Source organism: Pristiophorus japonicus, chromosome 11 (assembly GCF_044704955.1).
Source record: "Pristiophorus japonicus isolate sPriJap1 chromosome 11, sPriJap1.hap1, whole genome shotgun sequence".
In the NCBI taxonomy this organism is placed as follows: Eukaryota; Metazoa; Chordata; class Chondrichthyes; family Pristiophoridae; genus Pristiophorus; species Pristiophorus japonicus.
In genome coordinates, this window is record NC_091987.1 from 145,708,968 (window position 1) to 145,731,760 (window position 22,793).

At 55.6% G+C, this 22,793-nt stretch overlaps 1 protein-coding gene across 1 annotated transcript in view; it reads right to left on the reverse strand.

The window, feature by feature from the left end:
* The window catches only part of LOC139275609 (coagulation factor X-like), a 103,937-nt gene extending 83,913 nt beyond the window's left edge, over positions 1 to 20,024 (reverse strand). The window contains exons 1-3 of the mRNA XM_070892779.1: positions 19,958 to 20,024; positions 18,374 to 18,534; positions 14,646 to 14,670 (exon numbers count right to left, since the gene is read on the reverse strand). Of these exons, the coding sequence (XP_070748880.1) occupies positions 14,646 to 14,670; positions 18,374 to 18,534; positions 19,958 to 20,024 (253 nt within the window). The remainder of the gene's footprint in view (positions 1 to 14,645; positions 14,671 to 18,373; positions 18,535 to 19,957) is intronic.
* Between the last annotated feature and the right edge of the window lie 2,769 nt (positions 20,025 to 22,793).

Consider the following 22,793-nt stretch of genomic DNA (forward strand, 5'->3'; position numbering starts at 1 on the left):
AGAGGGAGCGGAGAGAGGTAGCGTAGAGAGGGAGCGGACAGAGGGAGCGGAGAGAGGGAGAAGAGAGAGGGAGCGGAGAGAGGGAGAAGAGAGAGGGAGCAGAGAGAGGGAGCGGAGAGAGGGAGAGAAGAGAGGGAGCGGAGAGAGGATGCAGAGAAAGGGAGCAGAGAGAGGGAGAGGAGAGAGGGAGCAGAGAGAGGGAGCGGAGAGAAGGAGCGGAGAGAGGGAGCGGAGAGAGGGAGCATAGAGAAGGAGAGGAGAGAGTGAGCAGTGAGTGGATGCAGAGAGAGGGAGTGGAGAGAGGGAGCGGAGAGAGGGAGCGGAGGGAGGGTACAGAGAGAGGGAGAGGAGAGAGGGAACAGAGAGAGGGAGAGGAGAGAGGGAGCAGAGAGTGGGAGCGGAGAGATGGAACAGAGAGAGGGAGAGTAGAGAGGGAGAGGAGAGAGGGAGCAGACAAAGGGCGTGTAGTGAGAGCGAGCAGAGAGAGGGAGAGTACAGAGGGAGCGGAGAGAGGGAGTAGAGAGAGGGAGCGGAGAGAGGGAGCAGAGAGAGGGAAAGGAGAGAGGGAAAGGAGAGAGGGAGCGGAGAGAGGGAGAGGAGAGAGGGAGCAGAGAGAGAGAGGGAGAGGCGAGAGGGGGCAGAGAGAGTGAGAGGAGAAAGAGAGAAGAGAGAGAGAGGGAGAGGAGAGAGGGAGCGGAGATAGGGAGTGTAGAGAGTGAGCAGAAAGAGGGAAAGGAGAGAGGGAGCAGAAAACGTGAGTGGAGTGAGGGAGCAGAGAGAGGGAGCAGAGAGAGGGAGCGGAGAGAGGGCGCAGAGAGAGGGAGAGGAGAGAGGGAGCAGAGGGAGGGAGAGGAGAGAGGGAGCAGAGAGAAGGAGAGGAGAGAGGGAGCGGAGAGAGGGTGCAGAGATAGGGAGCGGAGAGAGGGTGCGGAGAGAGGGTGCAGAGAGAGGGAGAGGAGAGAGGGAGCGGAGGGAGGGAGCAGAGAGAGGGAGCGGAGAGAGGGAGCAGAGAGAGGGAGCGGAGAGAGGGAGCAGAGAGAGGGAAAGGAGAGAGGGAGCGGAGAGAGGGAGAGGAGAGAGGGAGCAGAGAGAAGGAGAGGAGAGAGGGAGCAGAGAGAGGGAGAGGAGAGTGGGAGAGGAGAGAGTGAGCAGAGAGAGGGAGAGGAGAGAGGGAGAGGAGAGCGGGAGAGGAGAGATCGAGCAGAGAGCGGGAGCGGGGAGAGGGAGCGGAGAGAGAGAGAGGAGAGAGGGAGCGGAAAGAGGGAGCGGAGGAGAGAGGGAGCGGAGAGAGGGAGCAGAGAGAGGGTGCGGGAGAGGAGAGCGGGAGAGGAGAGAGAGAGCGGAGAGAGGGAGAGGAGAGCAGAGAGGGAGAGGAGAGAGGGAGAGGAGAGAGGGAGCAGAAAGAGGGAGCGGAGAGAGGGAGCAGAGAGAGGGAGCGGAGAGAGGGAGAAGTGATAGTGGATGGAGAGAGGGAGCGGACAAAGGGAGCGGAGAGAGGGAGCTTAAAGTGTGGACGGAGAGAGGGAGTAGAGAGAGGGAGCGGAGAGAGGGAGTGCAGAGAGGGAGCGCAGAGAGGGAGCAGAGAGAGGGAGCAGAGAGAGGGAGCGGGGAGAGGAGCGGAGAGAGGGAGCAGAGAGAAAGGAGAGGAGCGAGGGAGCGGAGAGAGGGAGCAGAGAGAGGGAGCGGAGAGAGAGAGCGGAGAGAGGGAGCAGAGAGAGGGAGAGGAGAAAGGGAGCAGAGAGCGGGAGAGGGAGCAGAGAGAGGGAGAGGAGAGATGGAGAGGTGAGAGGGAGCGGAGAGAGGGAGACGAGAGAGGCAGCAGAGAGAGGGAGCGGAGAGAGGGAGCGGAGAGAGGGAGCAGAGAGAGGGAGAGGAGAGGGGGAGCAGAGAGAGGGGAGTGGAGAGAGAGGACGGAGGGAGGGAGCGGAGAGCTGGAGCAGAGAGAGGGAGCGGAGAGAGTGGATGGAGAGAGGGAGAAGAGAGAGTGGACGGAGAGAGGGAGCCGATAAAGGGAGCGGAGAGAGCGAGCGGAGAGAATGAATTGAGAGAGGGAGCGGAGAGAGTGGATTGAGAGAGGGAGCGGAGAGTGGATGGAGAGAGGGAGCGGAGAGAGTGGATGGAGTGAGGGAGCGGTGAGAGGGAGCGGAGTGAGGGAGCGGAGAGAGGGAGCGGAGAGAGGGAGCAGAGAGAGGGAACAGAGAGAGGGAACAGAGAGAGGGAGAGGAGAGAGGGAGCGGGGAGAGGGAGCGGAGAGAGGGTGCAGAGAGAGGGTGCAGAAAGAGGGAGAGGAGAGAGGGAGAGTGGGAGGAGAGAGGGAGCAGAGAGAGGAAACAGAGAGAGGGAACACAGCAAGGGAGAGGAGAGAGCGAGCGGGGAGAGGGAGCGGAGAGAGGGTGCACAGAGAGGGTGCAGAGAGAGGGAGAGGAGAGAGGGAGAGGGAGAGGTGAGAGGGAGAGGAGAGAGGGTGCAGAGAGAGGGTGCAGAGAGAGAGAGAGGAGAGAGGGAGCGGAAAGAGGGAGCGGAGGAGAGAGGGAGCGGAGAGAGGGAGCAGAGAGAGGGAGCGGAGAGCGGGAGCAGAGAAAGGGAGCAGAGAGAGGGAGCAGAGAGAGGGAACATAGAGAGGGAGAGGAGAGAGGGAGTGGGGAGAGGGAGCGGAGAGAGGGTGGAGAGAGAGGGTGCAGAGAGAGGGAGCGGAGAGCGGGAGCAGAGAAAGGGAGCAGAGAGAGGGAGCAGAGAGAGGGAACATAGAGAGGGAGAGGAGAGAGGGAGTGGGGAGAGGGAGCGGAGAGAGGGTGGAGAGAGAGGGTGCAGAGAGAGGGAGAGGAGAGAGGGAGAGGGAGAGGGAGAGGAGAGAGGGAGAGGAGAGAGGGAGAGGAGAGATCGAGCAGAGAGCGGGAGCGGGGAGAGGGAGCGGAGAGAGAGAGAGGAGAGAGTGTGCAGAGAGAGGGAGAGGAGAGAGGGATGAGCGGGTGAGGAGAGAGAGAGCGGAGAGAGGGAGAGGAGAGAGGGAGAGCAGAGAGGGAGCGGAGAGAGGGAGCGGAGAGAGGGTGCGGGAGAGGAGAGCGGGAGAGGAGAGAGAGAGCGGAGAGAGGGAGAGGAGAGCAGAGAGGGAGAGGAGAGAGGGAGAGGAGAGAGGGAGCGGAAAGAGGGAGCGGAGAGAGGGAGCAGAGAGAGGGAGAGGAGAGAGGGAGCAGAAAGAGGGAGCGGAGAGAGGGAGCAGAGAGAGGGAGCGGAGAGAGGGAGAAGTGATAGTGGATGGAGAGAGGGAGCGGACAAAGGGAGCGGAGAGAGGGAGCTTAAAGTGTGGACGGAGAGAGGGAGTAGAGAGAGGGAGCGGAGAGAGGGAGTGCAGAGAGGGAGCGCAGAGAGGGAGCAGAGCAAGGGAGAGCAGAGAGGGAGCACAGAGAGGGAGCAGAGAGAGGGAGCAGAGAGAGGGAGCGGGGAGAAGAGCGGAGTTGGGTGCAGAGAGAGGGTGCAGAGAGAGGGTGCGGAGAGAGGGAGAGGAGAGAGGGAGAAAAGAGAGGGAGAGGGGAGAGAAAGCAGAGAGAGGGAGAGGAGAGAGACAGCGGGGAGAGCGAGCGGAGAGAGGGTGCAGAGAGAGGGAGAGGAAAGAGGGAGAGGAGAGAGGGAGAGGAGAGAGTGAGCAGAGAGAGGGAGAGGAGAGAGGGAGCGGGAGCGGAGAGAGGGAGAGGAGAGGGTGCAGAGAGAGGGAGAGGAGAGAGGGAGCAGAGCGAGGGAGAGGAGAGAGGGAGCGGAAAGAGGGAGAGGAGAGAGAGAGAGGAGAGAGAGAGCGGAGAGAGGGAGCAGAGAGAAGGAGAGGAGCGAGGGAGCGGAGAGAGGGAGCAGAGAGAGGGAGCGGAGAGAGAGAGCGGAGAGAGGGAGCAGAGAGAAGGAGAGGAGCGAGGGAGCGGAGAGAGGGAGCAGAGAGAGGGAGCGGAGAGAGAGAGCGGAGAGAGGGAGCAGAGAGAGGGAGAGGAGAAAGGGAGCAGAGAGCGGGAGAGGGAGCAGAGAGAGGGAGAGGAGAGATGGAGAGGAGAGAGGGAGCGGAGAGAGGGAGACGAGAGAGGCAGCAGAGAGAGGGAGCGGAGAGAGGGAGCAGAGAGAGGGAGCAGGAGAGGAGGGAGCAGAGAGAGGGAGTGGAGAGAGTGGACGGAGGGAGGGAGCGGAGAGCTGGAGCAGAGAGAGGGAGCGGAGAGAGTGGATGGAGAGAGGGAGAAGAGAGAGTGGACGGAGAGAGGGAGCCGATAAAGGGAGCGGAGAGAGCGAGCGGAAGAATGAATTGAGAGAGGGAGCGGAGAGAGTGGATTGAGAGAGGGAGCGGAGAGTGGATGGAGAGAGGGAGCGGAGAGAGTGGATGGAGTGAGGGAGCGGTGAGAGGGAGCGGAGTGAGGGAGCGGAGAGAGGGAGCGGAGAGAGGGAGCAGAGAGAGGGAACAGAGAGAGGGAGAGGAGAGAGGGAGCGGGGAGAGGGAGCGGAGAGAGGGTGCAGAGAGAGGGTGCAGAAAGAGGGAGAGGAGAGAGGGAGAGTGGGAGGAGAGAGGGAGCAGAGAGAGGAAACAGAGAGAGGGAACACAGCAAGGGAGAGGAGAGAGCGAGCGGGGAGAGGGAGCGGAGAGAGGGTGCACAGAGAGGGTGCAGAGAGAGGGAGAGGAGAGAGGGAGAGGGAGAGGTGAGAGGGAGAGGAGAGAGGGTGCAGAGAGAGGGTGCAGAGAGAGAGAGAGGAGAGAGGGAGCGGAAAGAGGGAGCGGAGGAGAGAGGGAGCGGAGAGAGGGAGCAGAGAGAGGGAGCGGAGAGCGGGAGCAGAGAAAGGGAGCAGAGAGAGGGAGCAGAGAGAGGGAACATAGAGAGGGAGAGGAGAGAGGGAGTGGGGAGAGGGAGCGGAGAGAGGGTGGAGAGAGAGGGTGCAGAGAGAGGGAGAGGAGAGAGGGAGAGGGAGAGGGAGAGGAGAGAGGGAGAGGAGAGAGGGAGAGGAGAGAGGGAGAGGAGAGAGGCAGCGGAGAGAGGGTGCAGAGGGAGGGAGAGGAGAGAGGGAGAGGAGAGAGGGAGAGGAGAGAGGGTGCAGAGAGAGGGAGAGAAGAGAGGGAGAGGAGAGCGGGAGAGGAGAGATCGAGCAGAGAGCGGGAGCGGGGAGAGGGAGCGGAGAGAGAGAGAGGAGAGAGTGTGCAGAGAGAGGGAGAGGAGAGAGGGATGAGCGGGTGAGGAGAGAGAGAGCGGAGAGAGGGAGAGGAGAGAGGGAGAGCAGAGAGGGAGCGGAGAGAGGGAGCGGAGAGAGGGTGCGGGAGAGGAGAGCGGGAGAGGAGAGAGAGAGCGGAGAGAGGGAGAGGAGAGCAGAGAGGGAGAGGAGAGAGGGAGAGGAGAGAGGGAGCGGAAAGAGGGAGCGGAGAGAGGGAGCAGAGAGAGGGAGAGGAGAGAGGGAGCAGAAAGAGGGAGCGGAGAGAGGGAGCAGAGAGAGGGAGCGGAGAGAGGGAGAAGTGATAGTGGATGGAGAGAGGGAGCGGACAAAGGGAGCGGAGAGAGGGAGCTTAAAGTGTGGACGGAGAGAGGGAGTAGAGAGAGGGAGCGGAGAGAGGGAGTGCAGAGAGGGAGCGCAGAGAGGGAGCAGAGCAAGGGAGAGCAGAGAGGGAGCACAGAGAGGGAGCAGAGAGAGGGAGCAGAGAGAGGGAGCGGGGAGAAGAGCGGAGATGGGTGCAGAGAGAGGGAGAGGAGAGAGGGAGAAAAGAGAGGGAGAGGGGAGAGAAAGCAGAGAGAGGGAGAGGAGAGAGACAGCGGGGAGAGCGAGCGGAGAGAGGGTGCAGAGAGAGGGAGAGGAAAGAGGGAGAGGAGAGAGGGAGAGGAGAGAGTGAGCAGAGAGAGGGAGAGGAGAGAGGGAGCGGGAGCGGAGAGAGGGAGAGGAGAGGGTGCAGAGAGAGGGAGAGGAGAGAGGGAGCAGAGAGAGGGAGAGGAGAGAGGGAGCGGAAAGAGGGAGAGGAGAGAGAGAGAGGAGAGAGGGAGAGGGGAGAGGCAGCGGAGAGAGAGTGCAGAGAATGGGAGAGGAGAGAGGGAGAGGAGAGAGCGAGCAGAGAGAGGGAGAGGAGAGAGGGAGCGGGGAGAGGGAGCGGGGAGAGGGAGAGGAGAGAGGGTGCAGAGAGAGGGAGAGGAGAGAGGGAGCAGAGAGAGGGAGAGGGGAGCGGAGAGAGGGAGGGGAGAGAGGGAGCGGAAAGAGGGAGCGGAGGAGAGAGGGAGCGGAGAGAGGGTGCAGAGAGAGGGAGCGGAGAGAGGGAGCAGAGAGAGGGAGCAGAGAGAGGGAGCAGAGAGAGGGAACAGAGAGAGGGAGAGGAGAGAGGGAGCGGCGAGAGGGTGCAGAGAGAGGGAGAGGAGAGAGGGAGAGGGAGAGGAGAGAGGGAGCAGAGGGAGGGAACAGAGAGAGGGAGAGGAGAGAGGGAGTGGGGAGAGGGAGCGGAGTGAGGGTGCAGAGAGAGGGTGCAGAGAGAGGGAGAGGAGAGAGGGAGAGGGAGAGGAGAGAGGGAGAGGAGAGAGGGAGAGGAGAGATGGAGAGGAGAGAGGGTGCAGAGAGAGGGAGAGAAGAGAGGGAGAGGAGAGCGGGAGAGGAGAGATCGAGCAGAGAGCGGGAGCGGGGAGAGGGAGCGGAGAGAGAGAGAGGAGAGAGGGTGCAGAGAGAGGGAGAGGAGAGAGGGATGAGCGGGAGAGGAGAGAGAGAGCGGAGAGAGGGAGAGGAGAGAGGGAGCGGAGAGAGTGTGCGGGAGAGGAGAGCAGGAGAGGAGAGAGAGAGCGGAGAGAGGGAGAGGAGAGAGAGAGGGAGAGCAAAGAGGGAGCGGAGAGAGGGAGCGGAGAGAGGGTGCAGAGAGAGGGAGAGGGAGAGGAGAGCGGGAGAGGAGAGAGAGAGCGGAGAGAGGGAGAGGAGAGAGGGAGAGCAGAGAGGGAGCGGCGAGAGGGAGCGGAGAGAGGGAGAGGAGAGAGGGAGCGGAGAGAGAGAGCGGAGAGAGGGAGCAGAGAGAGGGAGAGGAGAGAGGGGGCAGAGAGAGGGAGAGGAGAGAGGGAGCGGAAAGAGGGAGCGGAGAGAGGGAGAGGAGAGAGGGAGCAGAGAGAGGGAGAGGAGAGAGGGAGCGGAAAGAGATGGCGGAGAGAGGGAGCAGAGAGAGGGAGAGGAGAGAGGGAGCAGAAAGAGGAAGCGGAGAGAGGGAGCAGAGAGAGGGAGCGGAGAGAGGGAGAAGTGATAGTGGATGGAGAGAGGGAGCGGACAAAGGGAGCGGAGAGAGGGAGCTTAAAGTGTGGACGGAGAGAGGGAGTAGAGTGAGGGAGCGGAGAGAGGGAGTGCAGAGAGGGAGCGCAGAGAGGGAGCAGAGCAAGGGACAGGAGAGAGGGAGCACAGAGAGGGAGCAGAGAGAGGGAGCAGAGAGAGGGAGCGGGGAGAGGAGCGGAGAGAGGGAGCAGAGAGAAGGAGAGGAGCGAGGGAGCGGAGAGAGGGAGCAGAGAGAGGGAGCGGAGAGAGAGAGCGGAGAGAGGGAGCAGAGAGAGGGAGGGGAGAAAGGGAGCAGAGAGAGGGAGAGGGAGCAGAGAGAGGGAGAGGAGAGATGGAGAGGAGAGAGGGAGCAGAGAGAGGGAGACGAGAGAGACAGCAGAGAGAGGGAGCGGAGAGAGGGAGCGGAGAGAGGGAGCAGAGAGAGGGAACAGAGAGAGGGAACAGAAAGAGGGAGAGGAGAGAGGGAGCGGGGAGAGGGAGCGGAGAGAGGGTGCAGAGAGAGGGTGCAGAAAGAGGGAGAGGAGAGAGGGAGCGGAGAGAGGGAGCGGAGAGATGGCGCAGAGAGAGGGAGAGAAGAGAGGGAGCAGAGGGAGGGAGAGGAGAGAGGGAGCAGAGAGAAGGAGAGGAGAGAGGGAGCAGAGAGAGGGAGCAGAGAGAGGGAGCGGAGAGAGGGTGCAGAGATAGGGAGCGGAGAGAGGGAGCAGAGAGAGCGAAAGGAGAGAGGGAGCGGAGAGAGGGAGAGGAGAGAGGGCGCAGAGAGAGGGAGAGGAGAGAGGGAGCAGAGGGAGGGAGAGGAGAGAGGGTGCGGAGAGAGGGAGCGGAGAGAGGGTGCAGAGAGAGGGAGAGGAGAGAGGGAGCGGAGAGAGGGAGCAGAGAGAGGGAGCGGAGAGAGGGAGCAGAGAGAGGGAAAGGAGAGAGGGAGCGGAGAGAGGGAGAGGAGAGAGGGAGCAGAGAGAAGGAGAGGAGAGAGGGAGCAGAGAGAGGGAGCGGAGAGAGGGAGCGGAGAGAGGGTGCAGAGATAGGGAGCGGAGAGAGGGTGCGGAGAGAAGGTGCAGAGAGAGGGAGAGGAGAGAGGGAGCAGAGAGTGGGAGCGGAGAGAGGAAGCGGAGAGAGGGAGAGTAGAGAGAGAGTGGAGAGAGTTAGCTGTGAGAGGGAGCAGAGAGAGGGAGCGGAGAGTGGGAGCGGATAGAGGGAGCGGAGAGAGGGAGCGGAGAGAGGTAGCGTAGAGAGGGAGCGGACAGAGGGAGCGGAGAGAGGGAGAAGAGAGAGGGAGCGGAGAGAGGGAGAAGAGAGAGGGAGCAGAGAGAGGGAGCGGAGAGAGGGAGAGAAGAGAGGGAGCGGAGAGAGGATGCAGAGAAAGGGAGCAGAGAGAGGGAGAGGAGAGAGGGAGCAGAGAGAGGGAGCGGAGAGAAGGAGCGGAGAGAGGGAGCGGAGAGAGGGAGCATAGAGAAGGAGAGGAGAGAGTGAGCAGTGAGTGGATGCAGAGAGAGGGAGTGGAGAGAGGGAGCGGAGAGAGGGAGCGGAGGGAGGGTACAGAGAGAGGGAGAGGAGAGAGGGAACAGAGAGAGGGAGAGGAGAGAGGGAGCAGAGAGTGGGAGCGGAGAGATGGAACAGAGAGAGGGAGAGTAGAGAGGGAGAGGAGAGAGGGAGCAGACAAAGGGCGTGTAGAGAGCGAGCAGAGAGAGGGAGAGTACAGAGGGAGCGGAGAGAGGGAGTAGAGAGAGGGAGCGGAGAGAGGGAGCAGAGAGAGGGAAAGGAGAGAGGGAAAGGAGAGAGGGAGCGGAGAGAGGGAGAGGAGAGAGGGAGCAGAGAGAGAGAGGGAGAGGCGAGAGGGGGCAGAGAGAGTGAGAGGAGAAAGAGAGAAGAGAGAGAGAGGGAGAGGAGAGAGGGAGCGGAGATAGGGAGTGTAGAGAGTGAGCAGAAAGAGGGAAAGGAGAGAGGGAGCAGAAAACGTGAGTGGAGTGAGGGAGCAGAGAGAGGGAGCAGAGAGAGGGAGCGGAGAGAGGGCGCAGAGAGAGGGAGAGGAGAGAGGGAGCAGAGGGAGGGAGAGGAGAGAGGGAGCAGAGAGAAGGAGAGGAGAGAGGGAGCGGAGAGAGGGTGCAGAGATAGGGAGCGGAGAGAGGGTGCGGAGAGAGGGTGCAGAGAGAGGGAGAGGAGAGAGGGAGCGGAGGGAGGGAGCAGAGAGAGGGAGCGGAGAGAGGGAGCAGAGAGAGGGAGCGGAGAGAGGGAGCAGAGAGAGGGAAAGGAGAGAGGGAGCGGAGAGAGGGAGAGGAGAGAGGGAGCAGAGAGAAGGAGAGGAGAGAGGGAGCAGAGAGAGGGAGCGGAGAGAGGGTGCAGAGATAGGGAGCGGAGAGAGGGTGCGGAGAGAGGGTGCAGAGAGAGGGAGAGGAGAGAGGGAGCAGAGAGTGGGAGCGGAGAGAGGAAGCGGAGAGAGGGAGAGTAGAGAGAGAGTCTAGAGAGTTAGCTGTGAGAGGGAGCAGAGAGAGGGAGCGGAGAGTGGGAGCGGATAGAGGGAGCGGAGAGAGGGAGCGGAGAGAGGTAGCGTAGAGAGGGAGCGGACAGAGGGAGCGGAGAGAGGGAGATGAGAGAGGGAGCGGAGAGAGGGAGAAGAGAGAGGGAGCAGAGAGAGGGAGCAGAGAGAGGGAGTGAAGAGAGGGAGCGGAGAGAGGTTGCAGAGAGAGGGAGCAGAGAGAGGGAGAGGAGAGAGGGAGCAGAGAGAGGGAGTGGAGAGAGGGAGCGGAGAGAGGAAGTGGACAAAGGGAGCAGAAAGAGGGAGCAGAGAGAGGGAGCATAGAGAAGGAGAGGAGAGAGGGAGCAGTGAGTGGATGCAGAGAGAGGGAGTGGAGAGAGGGAGCGGAGAGAGGGAGCGGAGGGAGGGTGCAGAGAGAGGGAATAGAGAGAGGGAGAGGAGAGAGGGAGCAGAGAGTGGGAGCGGAGAGATGGAACAGAGAGAGGGAAAGTAGAGAGGGAGAGGAGAGAGGGAGCAGACAAAGGACGTGTAGAGAGCGAGCAGAGAGAGGGAGTGGACAAAGGGAGCGGAGAGAGGGAGCGGAGAGAGGGAGCAGAGAGAGGGAGCAGGGAGAGGGAGAGGAGAGGGAGAGGAGAGAGGGAGCAGAGAGAGGGAGAGGAGAGAGTGGGGGAGAGAAGGAGTGGAGAGCGGGAGCAGAGAGAGGGAGAGTACAGAGGGAGCGGAGAGAGGGAGCAGAGAGAGGGAGCGGAGAGAGGGAGCAGAGAGAGGGAAAGGAGAGAGGGAGCGGAGAGAGGGAGAGGAGAGAGGGAGCAGAGAGAGAGAGGGAGCAGAGAGAGAGAGGGAGAGCAGAGAGGGAGCGGATATAGGGAGTGTAGAGAGTGAGCAGAAAGAGGGAAAGGAGAGAGGGAGCAGAAAAAGTGAGTGGAGAGAGGGAGCGGAGAGAGGGAGAGGAGAGAGGGAGCAGAGGGAGGGAGAGGAGAGAGGGAGCAGAGAGAGAGAGGGAGAGGAGAGAGGGAGCAGAGAGAGGGAGAGGAGATAGGGAGCAGAGAGAGGGAGAGGAGAGAGGGAGCGGAGAGAGGGAGTGGAGAGAGGGAGCAGAGAGAGGGAGAGGAGAGAAGGAGCAGAGAGAGGGAGAGAAGAGAGGGAGCAGAGAGAGGGAGCGGAGAGAGGGAGAGTAGAGAGGGAGTGGAGAGAGTTAGCGGAGAGAGGGAGCAGAGAGACGGAGGGGAGTGAGGGAGCAGAGAGAGGGAGCAGAGAGTGGGAGCGGAGAGAGCGAGCATAGAGAGGGAGCGGAGAGATGGAGCAGAGAGAGTGAGTGGACAAAGAGAGCGGAGAGAGGGAGCAGAGAGAGGGAGTGGACAAAGGGAGCGGAGAGTGCGAGCAGAGAGAGCGAGCGAGCGGAGAGAGGGAGCGGAGAGAGGGAGCAGAGAGAGGGAGCAGAGAGAGGGAGAGGGGAGAGGGAGCAGAGAGAGGGAGCAGAAAGAGGGAGCAGAGCGAGGGAGAGGAGAGAGGGAGCAGAGAGAGGGAGAGGAGAGAGTGAGTGAAGAGAGTGAGTGGAGAGAGGGAGCAGAGAGAGGCAGAGGAGAGAGGGAGTAGAGAGAGGGAGAGGCGAGAGGGAGCGGAGAGGGGGAGCGGAGAGAGGGAGCAGGGAGAGGAGTGAGGGAGCAGAAAGAGGGAGTGGAGAGAGGGAGCAGAGAGAGGGAGAGGAGAGAGGGAGCAGAGAGAGGGAGCGGAGAGTGTGGACGGAGAGAGGGAGCGGAGAGAGCCAGCGGAGAGAGGGAGCGGAGAGAGGGTGCAGAGAGAGCGAGAGGAGAGAGGGAGCAGAGAGAGGGAGCGGAGAGAGGGAGTGGAGAGAGGGAGCAGAGAGAGGGAGGCCAGATAAGGAGCAGAGAGAGGGAGAGGAGAGAGGGAGCAGAGAGAGGGAGAGGCGAGAGGGAGCGGAGAGGGGGAGCGGAGAGAGGGAGCAGGGAGAGGAGTGAGGAAGCAGAAAGAGGGAGTGGAGAGAGGGAGCAGAGAGAGGGAGAGGAGAGAGGGAGCAGAGAGAGGGAGCGGAGAGTGTGGACGGAGATAGGGAGCGGAGAGAGCCAGCGGAGAGAGGGAGCGGAGAGAGGGTGCAGAGAGAGCGAGAGGAGAGAGGGAGCAGAGAGAGGGAGCGGAGAGAGTGAGTGGAGAGAGGGAGCAGAGAGAGGGAGGCCAGATAAGGAGCAGAGAGAGGGAGAGAAGAGAGGGAGCAGAGAGAGGGAGCGGAGAGAGGGACTGGAGAGAGTTAGCGGAGAGAGGGAGCAGAGAGAGGGAGAGAAGTGAGGGAGCAGAGAGAGGGAGCAGAGAGTGGGAGCGGAGAGAGCGAGCATAGAGAGGGAGCGGAGAGATGGAGCAGAGAGAGGGAGTGGACAAAGTGAGCAGAGAGAGCGAGTGGAGAGGGCGAGCGGAGAGAGGGAGCGGAAATAGGGTGCAGAGAGAAGGAGCAGAGAGATGGAGCAGAAAGAGGGAGAGGAGAGAGGGAGCAGAGTGAGGGAGTGGAGAGAGTGAGTGAAGAGTGTGAGTGGTGAGACGGAGCAGAGAGAGTGAGAGGAGAGAGGGAGCAGAGAGAGGGAGAGGCGAGAGGGAGCGGAGGGAGTGAGAGGAGAGAGGGAGCAGAGAGAGAGAGGGAGAGGAGAGAAGGAGCGGAGAGAGGGAGTGGAGAGAGGGAGCAGAGAGAGGGAGAGGAGATAGGGAGCAGAGAGAGGGAGAGGAGAGAGGGAGCAGAGAGAGGGAGTGGAGAGAGGGAGCAGAGAGAGGGAGCGGAGAGAGGGAGAGTAGAGAGGGAGTGGAGAGAGTTAGCGGAGAGAGGGAGCAGAGAGACGGAGGGGAGTGAGGGAGCAGAGAGAGGGTGCAGAGAGTGGGAGTAGAGAGAGCGAGCATAGAGAGGGAGCGGAGAGATGGAGCAGAGAGAGGGAGTGGACAAAGAGAGCGGAGAGAGGGAGCAGAGAGAGGGAGTGGACAAAGGGAGCGGAGAGTGCGAGCAGAGAGAGCGAGCGGAGAGAGGGAGCGGAGAGAGGGAGCGGAGAGAGGGAGCAGAGAGAGGGAGAGGAAAGAGGGTTCAGAGAGAGGGAGCAGAGAGAGGGAGAGGAGAGAGGGAGCAGAGAGAGGGAGCAGAAAGAGGGAGCAGAGAGAGGGAGAGGAGAGAGGGAGAGAAGAGAGGGAGCAGAGAGAGTGAGCAGAGAGAGGGAGCGGAGAGAGGGAGAGTAGAGAGGGAGTGGAGAGAGTTAGCAGAGAGAGGGAGCAGAGAGAGGGAGAGGAATGAGGGAGCAGAGAGAGGGAGCAGAGAGTGGGAGCGGAGAGAGCGAGCATAGAGAGGGAGCGGAGAGATGGAGCAGAGAGAGGGAGTGGACAAAGGGAGCGGAGAGAGGGAGCAGAGAGAGGGAGTGGACAAAGTAAGCGGAGAGAGCGAGCGGAGAGGGCGAACGGAGAGAGGGAGCGGAAAGAGGGTGCAGAGAGAGGGAGCAGAGAGATGGAGCAGAAAGAGGGAGAGGAGAGAGGGAGCAGAGTGAGGGAGTGGAGAGAGTGAGTGAAGAGTGTGAGTGGTGAGAGGGAGCAGAGAGAGTGAGAGGAGAGAGGGAGCAGAGAGAGGGAGAGGAGAGAGGGAGCAGAGAGAGGGAGCGGAGAGTGTGGACGGAGAGAGGGAGTGGAGAGAGTGGTCGGAGAGAAGGAGCGGAGAGAGGGGCAGAGAGAGTGAGTGAAGAGAGTGAGTGGAGAGAGGGAGCGGAGTGAGTGGATGGAGACAATGAGCGAGGAGAGCGAGCGGAGAGATAGAATGGTATTGCTGTGTGACCCACACTAAATATATCATTCAGTTCTGGCCTTTTAATCAACTTTTCGGAGGCAATTTGAATACCTGCGGTAAGACTGGACTAACTGGAATAAAATCAGTTTCATATCAGAAAAATTTAGAATTTTTTTCAAATGGGCTTTAGAACAGAGGGCGGCCGAAATTGCCCTCCCCCCTCCCATGATTTACAATGTAATTGCTGATTTACCGCCTCAATAGGTGGGGTCGTGATTAGAGCCATTTTGCCCTCTTTGTGTGCGAACATGTTGGGACGGTGTTACGGACGGCAGCAGGACGGAAGTAGGTGGGGAGCGGGGGCTGAAGGCGGGTGCTGTCATCAGCGCCGCGCTGAACACGCCGAGGGATGCTGATGACATTAGGGTGGCGCATCGCGCTGACACGCAACATCTCTCTCCCTTTCAGTTAAAGGGGGGTGCCACTGCGAGCTCTGCAACCACTTTAGTGGCGGCCACAGGGCCACCAGGGAGAGCTTCGGCCGGACCAGCGGTCCGGCGTCCAAGAGCGGGTGCTGGGCTGCCTGTTGCCAGCCCAGCTGAACCCATGGACACCATTGTCGGGCTGACTTCAGAGTCGGCCGACAATTTTTTTTAAATGGCAGCCGTGGCAGAGGGCCTTCCTGGAAACATGGTGGTCAGCTTCTCCACCTGATAAAGTTACAAGGGCAATGTCCCGATTGTCGGCCACTCCGTCCCGACTGAGTGGTAACTCGTTTTCGCCCTGCTGTCGTCCGTCTCTGGGAGACGGTAATGGCTCTTATAAAAAGGGGCAATTTCGGCCCCAGGATGTTCACTTCTCGTATATTCAATGGACTTCTCACCAAAAGATGTTCTTACACTTGAGTGATGTTTGACACAATCATAAACCTGATACTTCTTCCTCGGAGCCAATCCCACTGTCCCAGAGTCACAATGATGGTGGCTGGAGTCACAGCATCACAGCACTGCTTCTAATCTTCACCCCCACGCCCTGGAAGATGCGAACCTGCCTCCAAAGGTCCACTCATGTTCCATGGCCCATGATTCCTAAAGGTACTGCACTAACTGGATGGCAACTCAAGCAGTGTAACTTGAACTAAATGGAATATAAAGAAATGTTGTGATTACTCACCTACATATTTATACCAGAATTCGTCCTGAAACAAGAAAGCGATACGGTATCAGCACATGTAGCAATGTGTACAGGCACAGAGACATCGACAGCGCAGGGTGACACGGAGAATTCATTGATGGCACTCTCTACTGCTTACAAAGCACATCTGTCTCATCAGCTACCTTAGAAGATCAGGACCAGACCAGCTCGATCAAAGCAAGCAGATACACAATCAAATTCTCAGTGTTACTGGGGAAAAATAAAACTAAAACCAATTAAATAGATCACATTGAAAATGTTATACCTGATGTCTGCATTCTGAGCCTGAAAATGGCCAGTGCTCCATGGGTGGGACAATGGAAGTTAAGTGTAAGAAGGGAGTTAACTGGGCAGCAAAAGGACTGAACTAGTGAACTTCGCTGTAAGGATGGGATTCACATACACGAGCCGTAGATTTTTATCTTCACGAACTGGAGGATAATCAAATTTCCTTCTATTAAAACCAAAAGCTTGAAAATTAAGTGTTTTCTATAACAAACATGTTCTAATGGTAGGAGGAGATTGGTGGGAGTTTTGCATGATTTGGGACAGATTGGTGTAATGTGGGAGTGAGATCTGTGGGAGTGAGATTGGTGGGAGTGAGATTGGTGGGAGGTTGTGGGATAGAGATTGGTGGGAGGGTGTTGAGAGAGATTAGTGGATGTTGGTAAGAAAGATTGGTGGGAGGTTGGGAAGTGAGATTGGTGGGAGGGTGTTGAGAGAGATTAGTGGGAAATGGACAGATTGGTCAAGAAAGTTCAAGTCCATGGGATCCAGGGCAAAGTGGCAAGTTGGATCCAATATTGGCTCAGAGCAGGACGGGTGTTTTTGTGACTGCAAGGCTGTTTCCAGTGGGGTTCCACAGGCCTCAGTACTGGGTCTCTTGCTTTTTGTGGTATATTTCAATGATTTAAACTTGAATGTAGGGAGTATGATTGAGAGGTTTTCAGATGATATAAAAATTGGCTGTGTGGTTGATAATGAAGAGGAAAGCTGTAGACTGCAGGAGGATATCAATGAACTGGTCAGGTGGACAGAACAGTAACAAATGGAATTCAATCCAGAGAAGTGTGAGGTAATGCATTTGGGGAGGGCTAACAAGGGAAGGGAATACACATTAAATGGTAGGACACTGAGAAGTGTAGATGAACAGAGGGACCTTGGAGTGCATGTCCACAGATCCCTGAAAGTAGCAGGCCAGGTAGATAATGTGGTAAGAAGGCATATGGAATACATGCCTTTATTAGTCAAGGCATAGAATACAAGAGCAGGGAGGTTGTGCTTGAACTGTATAAAACACTAATTAGGCCACAGCTGGACTCTGCACGCAGTTCTGGTCACCACATTACAGAGGGTACAGGGGAGATTGACGAGATGTTGTCTGAACTGGAGAATTTTAGCTATGCGGAAAGATTGGATAGACTGGGTTTGTTTTCTATGGAACAGAGGAAGCTGAGGGGAGATCTTATTAAGGTATGTAAAATTATGAGGGGCCTAGATTGAGTGGATAGGAAGGACATATTTCCCTCAGCAGAGGGGTCAACAACCAGGGGCCATAGATTTAAAGTAATTGGTAGGAGGTTTAAAGGGGATTTGAGGGGAAGTTTTTTCACCCAGAGAGTGGTGGGGGCCTGGAACTCATTGCCCGAAAGGGTGGTAGAGGCAGAAACCCTCATAACATTTAAAAAGAACTCGGATGCGCACTTGAAGTGCCGTAACCTACAGGGCTACAGACTAAGAGCTGGAAAGTGGGATTATGCTAGATAGCTCTTTGTCGGCTGGCGCAGACACGATGGGCCGAAATGGCCTCCTTCCATGCTGTAAATTTCTATGTAATGACTCAGTAATCTCCTCTGCTATAATGAAAACATTAGCATACTTTCTTTGCATTTCTGTTTTCTCATGCTGGCAAGCACCCCTGTGAATCTGCGCTGTACCCTCTCCATTATCGCCACATCCTTCCTATAGTGAGGAGCCTAAAACTGCACACAGTGCTCCAACTAAAGCTTTGTACGGATTCCCCTTGCAATAATCCTCAATAAGACCACAGTTGGAGAACTATATGCAGTTTTGGCTTCCACACGTTGGGAAGGATTTTCATTCTCGGAATGTGGGTGTTCCGGCAAGGCCAGCATTTATTGCCCATCCCTGGTTACCCTGAGAAGGTGCTGGTTGGCTTTCTATTTGAGTTGCTAGTCGTGGTTTTGATACAACTGAGCGGCTCGCTAGGCCAACGCACCTGGGGCCCGTAAAGAGTTAACCACGGAGGTCAACCACCCTGCCCACGCATCTTTAAGATCAAAGCCACTGTGTGAGAAGGTGTCGTGCGTTCTCCCACTAAATCTTAGTAAGAGTTTTAGTGGGGAGGTTTTGCTGTGAGGACCATATGCCCAGCCGGTCGGTACAGATTCAGGGGTACACTGTGGATCCGAGCAGAGGGTTTAGATGTTGGGTACTTCGCGATAGGGGCAGTTTAGACATGCCAGAGTATTGGATCGTACTACATCGTCACTGTGTTTACTTATAGTTTTGCTGTGTTGAGGTAGCTTTAATAAAAGCATTGCCGGTTGAGACTGAGATATTTGTCTGTGACTCATTCATCTGTTCAGTACAGTAATCACTCCCAGGTCTCGAACTAATGTAACGTGGATGTGCGTTGAAAACACCTAAGGGAAACCACTTACAGAATCAGAGTCACATATAGGCCAGAGTGGGTAAGGGTGGTAGATTTTCTGCTCTAAAGGGCATTAGTGAAACAGTCGGGATTTTATGGTCACTTCTACCCATACCGAATTTTTATTTCCAGACTGAATTCCAATTATGAAACTCGCTCAGAGTTCCCTGAATTTAGTCCCGGTCTCGAGGTTACTGTTCCTGTAACATAGCCACCACATTCCTGTACACGACATCAGCTCCGTGGGTAGCACTCTCGCCTTTCAGTCAGATGGCTCTTGATTCAATGCCCATTCCAGTGGCATGAGCACAGAAAGGGTTGACACTTCAGGGCAGTACTGAGGGGGTGCAGCTCTGTTGGAGATGAGACATTAAAATGAGGCCCCATCTGCTCTCTCAAGAGAAGATAAAGGATCCCATGGCATTATTTCGAAAAAGAGCAGTGGAAGTTATCTCCAGTGTCCTGGTCAATATTTATCCCTCAATCAACATCACTAAAAAAAACAGATAATCTGGTCATTATCACATTGCTGTTTCTGGGAGCTTGCTGTATGCAAATTGGCTGCCATGTTTGCTACATTCCAACAGTGACTACACTCCAAAATTACTTCATTGGCTGTAAAGCCCTTTGGGACAATCTGAGGTTGTAACAGGCGCTATATAAATGCAAATCTTCTTTTCTTTATTGAAAACAGAGCACCAATGGGCACTAAAGATTAAACGTGCAGTGCCTCAGGGAACTCCTAACATGAGGGAGAGTGTATATGGAGATAACTTTACATTTCTCTAAATCTGCAGTCTCTTCATGTGACGATATTTGTGACAACACTCTGTGGCGTCTTATCAAACACCATCAATCATTTTCTAACATTTCCTGATGTGAAGGGAAGTGACAGCGCACCCTACTCCTCTTACTGGCTAATTAATATTCCTCATGTTGCCGTTTTCAAGGAGCTGAGAAGAGAAATATAAGAGTGGTTACGAACGGGGCCACCGAGAGTGGCAACCCAATATGGAAAAAACTTTGCACTTACAGTTTGCTGATGATTTTCAAAAATTTCTCTGGCCTCTTCATAGGAACATCTTTCTTCCACACATTCTCTCTCCAAATTACCTGCTTTAAATTCCTCTAAGAAGCTGTTCTCCCGTCTTTGGCGAGTCAAGACTTTGTTGGCCTTTTCATTGGTCAGAAAGACTAAAACAGAAACAGTCATTGTTCAGTGAATAACTCAGCAGCTGTCACTCACTGTCCATTCACCTGCCAGTCTGTCAGAACGCAATGGGGTAAGACTGAGGCCGGTCAGATAGGAGTGGGTCAGCCCTATAGAATCATGCCTATAGAATTGTGGCCTGCCCCAGCCTATAGAATCACGGTCTGCCCCAACCTATAGAATCATGTTCTGTCCCAGACTATAGAATCACGGTCGGTCCCAGCCTATAGAATCACGGTCTGCCCCAGCCCTATAGAATCATAGTCTGTCCCAGCCGATAGAATCATGGTCTGTCCCAGCCTATAGAATTAAGGTCTGCCCCAGTCTATAGCATCATGATCTGCCCCAGCCTATAGAATCATGTTCTGTCCCAGCCTGTAGAATCATGTTCTATCCCCAGACTATAGAATCATGGCCTGTCCCAGCCCATAGAATCATGCCCTGTTCCAGTCTATATAATCATGGCCTCTCCCAGCCTATAGAATCATGCCCTGTCCCAGCCTATAGAATCATGGCCTGTCCCCAGCCTATAAAATCATAGCCTATCCCAGCCTATTGAATCATGCCCTGTCCCTACCTATAGATTAAAGGCACATCCCAGCTTATAGAATCATGGCATATCCCAGCCTATAGAATAATAGCCTGTCCATGCCTATAGAATAATGACCTGTCCCAGCCTATAGAATCATGGCACATCCCAGCCTATAGAATTATGGCATATCCCAGTCTATAGAATCATGGCACATCACAGCCTATAGAATTATGGCATTTCCCAGCCGATAGAATCATGGCACATCCAAGCCTATAGAATCATGGCCTCTCTCAGCCTATAGAATCATGGCATATTTTCACCTATGGAATCATGGCATATCCCAGCCTATAGAATCATGGCATATCCACACCTATAGAATCATGGCTATATAAATATGTTATTGTTGCTGATCTAAGCAGGTTAGTGGACAGAGGAGGACAGAAGCAAGTCCTGATCCTGCTTGGGGCGGGGGGGAGTTGGGGAGGCTACAGGGTGGGAGGGGAAATAAAGTGGAAACTAGGGCAAGATGGTGGGGAATGAAGACAAACGACAAAAATAATGAACATCTGCCAATGGGATAAAGTGCCTTTGTTAAAAGCCTTGCTTCACTAGCATTCTTCAATCAGAAACCTCACACTGAACCAAATACCAAAATACTTGCTAAATAACAGTTAATGGCTGCTCGGTGGATATATTTCAAATACTTGAGCTTTCAGAGAATAAACGTCATGTTTGTCAACCGACTGTAATTTTACTGAGTCGATGGTCGCTCCACTCCTCATCATGATTACAAACTTTGAATCTCAGCACAACACAGTTTTAAATTGCCCCTTTGAGAATCTCTGTACAAAAAGCACTTTACTGAAAGACTTTACCTTGAATTTCAGCTCCTGTGGGAGTAAGAACGAGGAAAAGATTTATGGCCCAGAAAAGTCCCGCCATGGCTCGTTTCTGCTAAAACCTTTCGCATCGGAATTTCTGTAAAGTGACTGAATAAACAAAAGTTCGAAGTTCAACAACCAGCTTGGAAAAAGAAAACACTCGATTCCTATTGACCCCCAGTTCCCATCTCTGGCATACTGCGTCAATCACAACCAGCAGATTTGGTCTCCCGCAACCAGTCAATTATTGGAAAGAGTTTGTGAACACAACGATCTTGCTGCCAAATTCATCCCCCCTCCCCCAACCCGACCTGTGTAAAATCAGAACCTCTTTTTATTTTGGCGCCGAGGACGCTTCTGTCAGTTTTCTGCCCAGAAATCGATCGTCCCCAATTTTCCAACGTGATCTAAACCTTTCTGAATCCGGAAAGTGAGCCCATTTTTTTTCAATGGGTATATCACTAGTCCAACGGCTATATCACTGATTATTTCTTAGTTCATGGGATGTGGGCATCATTGGCAAGGCCACCATTTATTGCCCCATCCCTAATTGTCCTTGAGAAAGTGGTGGTGCGCCACTTTCTTGAACCGCTGCAGTCCGTGTGGTGAACGTACTCTCAGTGCTGTTAGGGATGGAGTTCCAGGATTTTGACCCAACGATGATGAAGGAACAGCCGATATATTTCCAAGTCAGGATGGCCTGAGACTTGGAGGGGAAGGTGGAGGTGGTGGTGTTCCCATGCGCCTGCTGCCCTTGTTCTTCTAGGTGGTAGAAATCACGGGTTTGGAAGGTGTTGTCGAAGAAACCTTGGCGAGTTGTTTCAGTGCATCTTGTAGATGGTACACACTGCAGCCACGGTACGCCGGTGTTGGAGGGAGTGAATGTTTATGCCAATCAAACAGCCTGCTTTGTCCTGGATGGTGTCGAGCTTCTTGAGTATTTTTGGAGCTGCACTCATCCAGGCAAGTGGAGGGTATTCCATCACACTCCTGACTTATGCCTTGCAGATGGTGGAAAGGCTTTTGGGAGTCAGGAGGTGAGACACTCGCCACAGAATACCCAGCCATTTACCTGCTCTTATAGCCACAGTATTTATGTGGCTGGTCCAGTTAAGTTTCTGGTCAATGGTGACCTCCAGGATATTGATGGTAGGGAATTCGGCAATGGTAATGCCGTTGAATGTCAAGGGGTGGTGGTTAGACTTTCTCTTATTGCAGATGATCATTGCCTGGCACTTGTGTGGTGCAAATGTTACTTGCAACTTATCAACTGAAGCCTGAATGTTGTCCAGGTCTTGCTGCAAGTGGGCATGGACTGCTCCATTATCTGAGGAGTTGCGAATGGCACTGAACACTGTGCGGTCATCAGCGAACATCCCCACTTCTGACATTATGATGGAAGGGAGGTCATTGATGAAGCAGCTGAAGGTGGTTGGGCCTAGGACACTGGCCTGAGCAACTCCTGCAGCGATGCCCTGGGGCTGAGATGATTGACATCCCACAACCACAGCCATCTTCCTTTGTGCTGGGTATGACTCCAGCCAGTGGAGAGTTTACTCCTGATTCCCATTGACTCCAGTTTTACTCGGGCTCCTTGATTGCACACTCAGTCAAATGCTGCCTTGATGTCAAGGTCTGTCACTCTCACCTCTCCTCTGGAATTCAGCTCTTTTGTCCATGCTTGGACCAAGGCTGTAATGAGGTCTGGAGCCGAGTGGTCCTGTCGAAACCCAAACTGAGCATTGGAGAGCAGGTTATTGGAGAGTAAGTGTCGATTGATAGCACTGTCGATGACACCTTCCATCACTTTGCTGATCATTTGCATATCTTATGATGAGGGCTAACTGTACCGCAACTAGACCACTGGGGCGTTTCAGTGCTGATTTATGTGGCTGGGAGACTTTCTGCAGCGATGTGTTGAATGTTTGACTTACTTCTGGATTGACCCACAGTGAGGGCGTCTTGGCAAAGAGTTGTGGGGGGGAGGGGGGGGCTGCTGGGGTGTGCAGGGTGGGGTAGATCAGTGCAGTCACTTTGGGCAGTCCATCGTGGGAAGCATTTAATGAGAATGAACCCCACTAATATTACACAGGCAGCACAGGTAATAAGAGGACCTTGGTGAGGAGATGTGTGTTAGAAGAGAGCACGACAACAAAGGGATAAAACAGCAGATGTGTCACCCACTGCATGAGGACTTCTATCCATGGCCATCTTCTCATACCTCGGTGGTTACGATGTTGATAACCACACTCACTTTTTAAGGCACAGAATCATTCCTGGCAGCCACGGGCAATCTGTGTAAGATCACCCTCGGGCAATCTGTGTAATATCAGCCAGGCTGCAATCTGAGCAATGCCTTCAGAAGGAGCCTGGTACTTTTCAGGAGAGCTGAGGAATGCTGCAGTTCGGATTAAGTCTGTAAACCTCAGCCCTGATTCGATGGAAACCCGTGTATGAGTGACCCAGATGGCAGCAGAGGAGGGTTTACAAAATTTCAGTTTGATGGGCAGGCTGTCCTCCCCCCTCCCCTCCCCTCCCCCCCACATCAAGGGGGCATGTTGGGGAAGGGGTTCTGAGGCTGCCAGTATGACCCCTGATAGGTGGAGAGTAAATGTGGGTTCCATTATGGGGCTGAGTGACGGCCCCAAATCTTCAGTGGAGTAAGGTAATGGATGGTGGAGGAGATCCTGCGCTGACTCTGACGGTATGGGTACGGAGGGGCGTGTGATTTCCAACTCACCACCGGGCCGTTAACTTGCTGTTTGCAGATCAGCCGCCCACTATAGAAACCATCTCATTTTAATTTCTCCTTCGGCAGCACGTTTAAAGC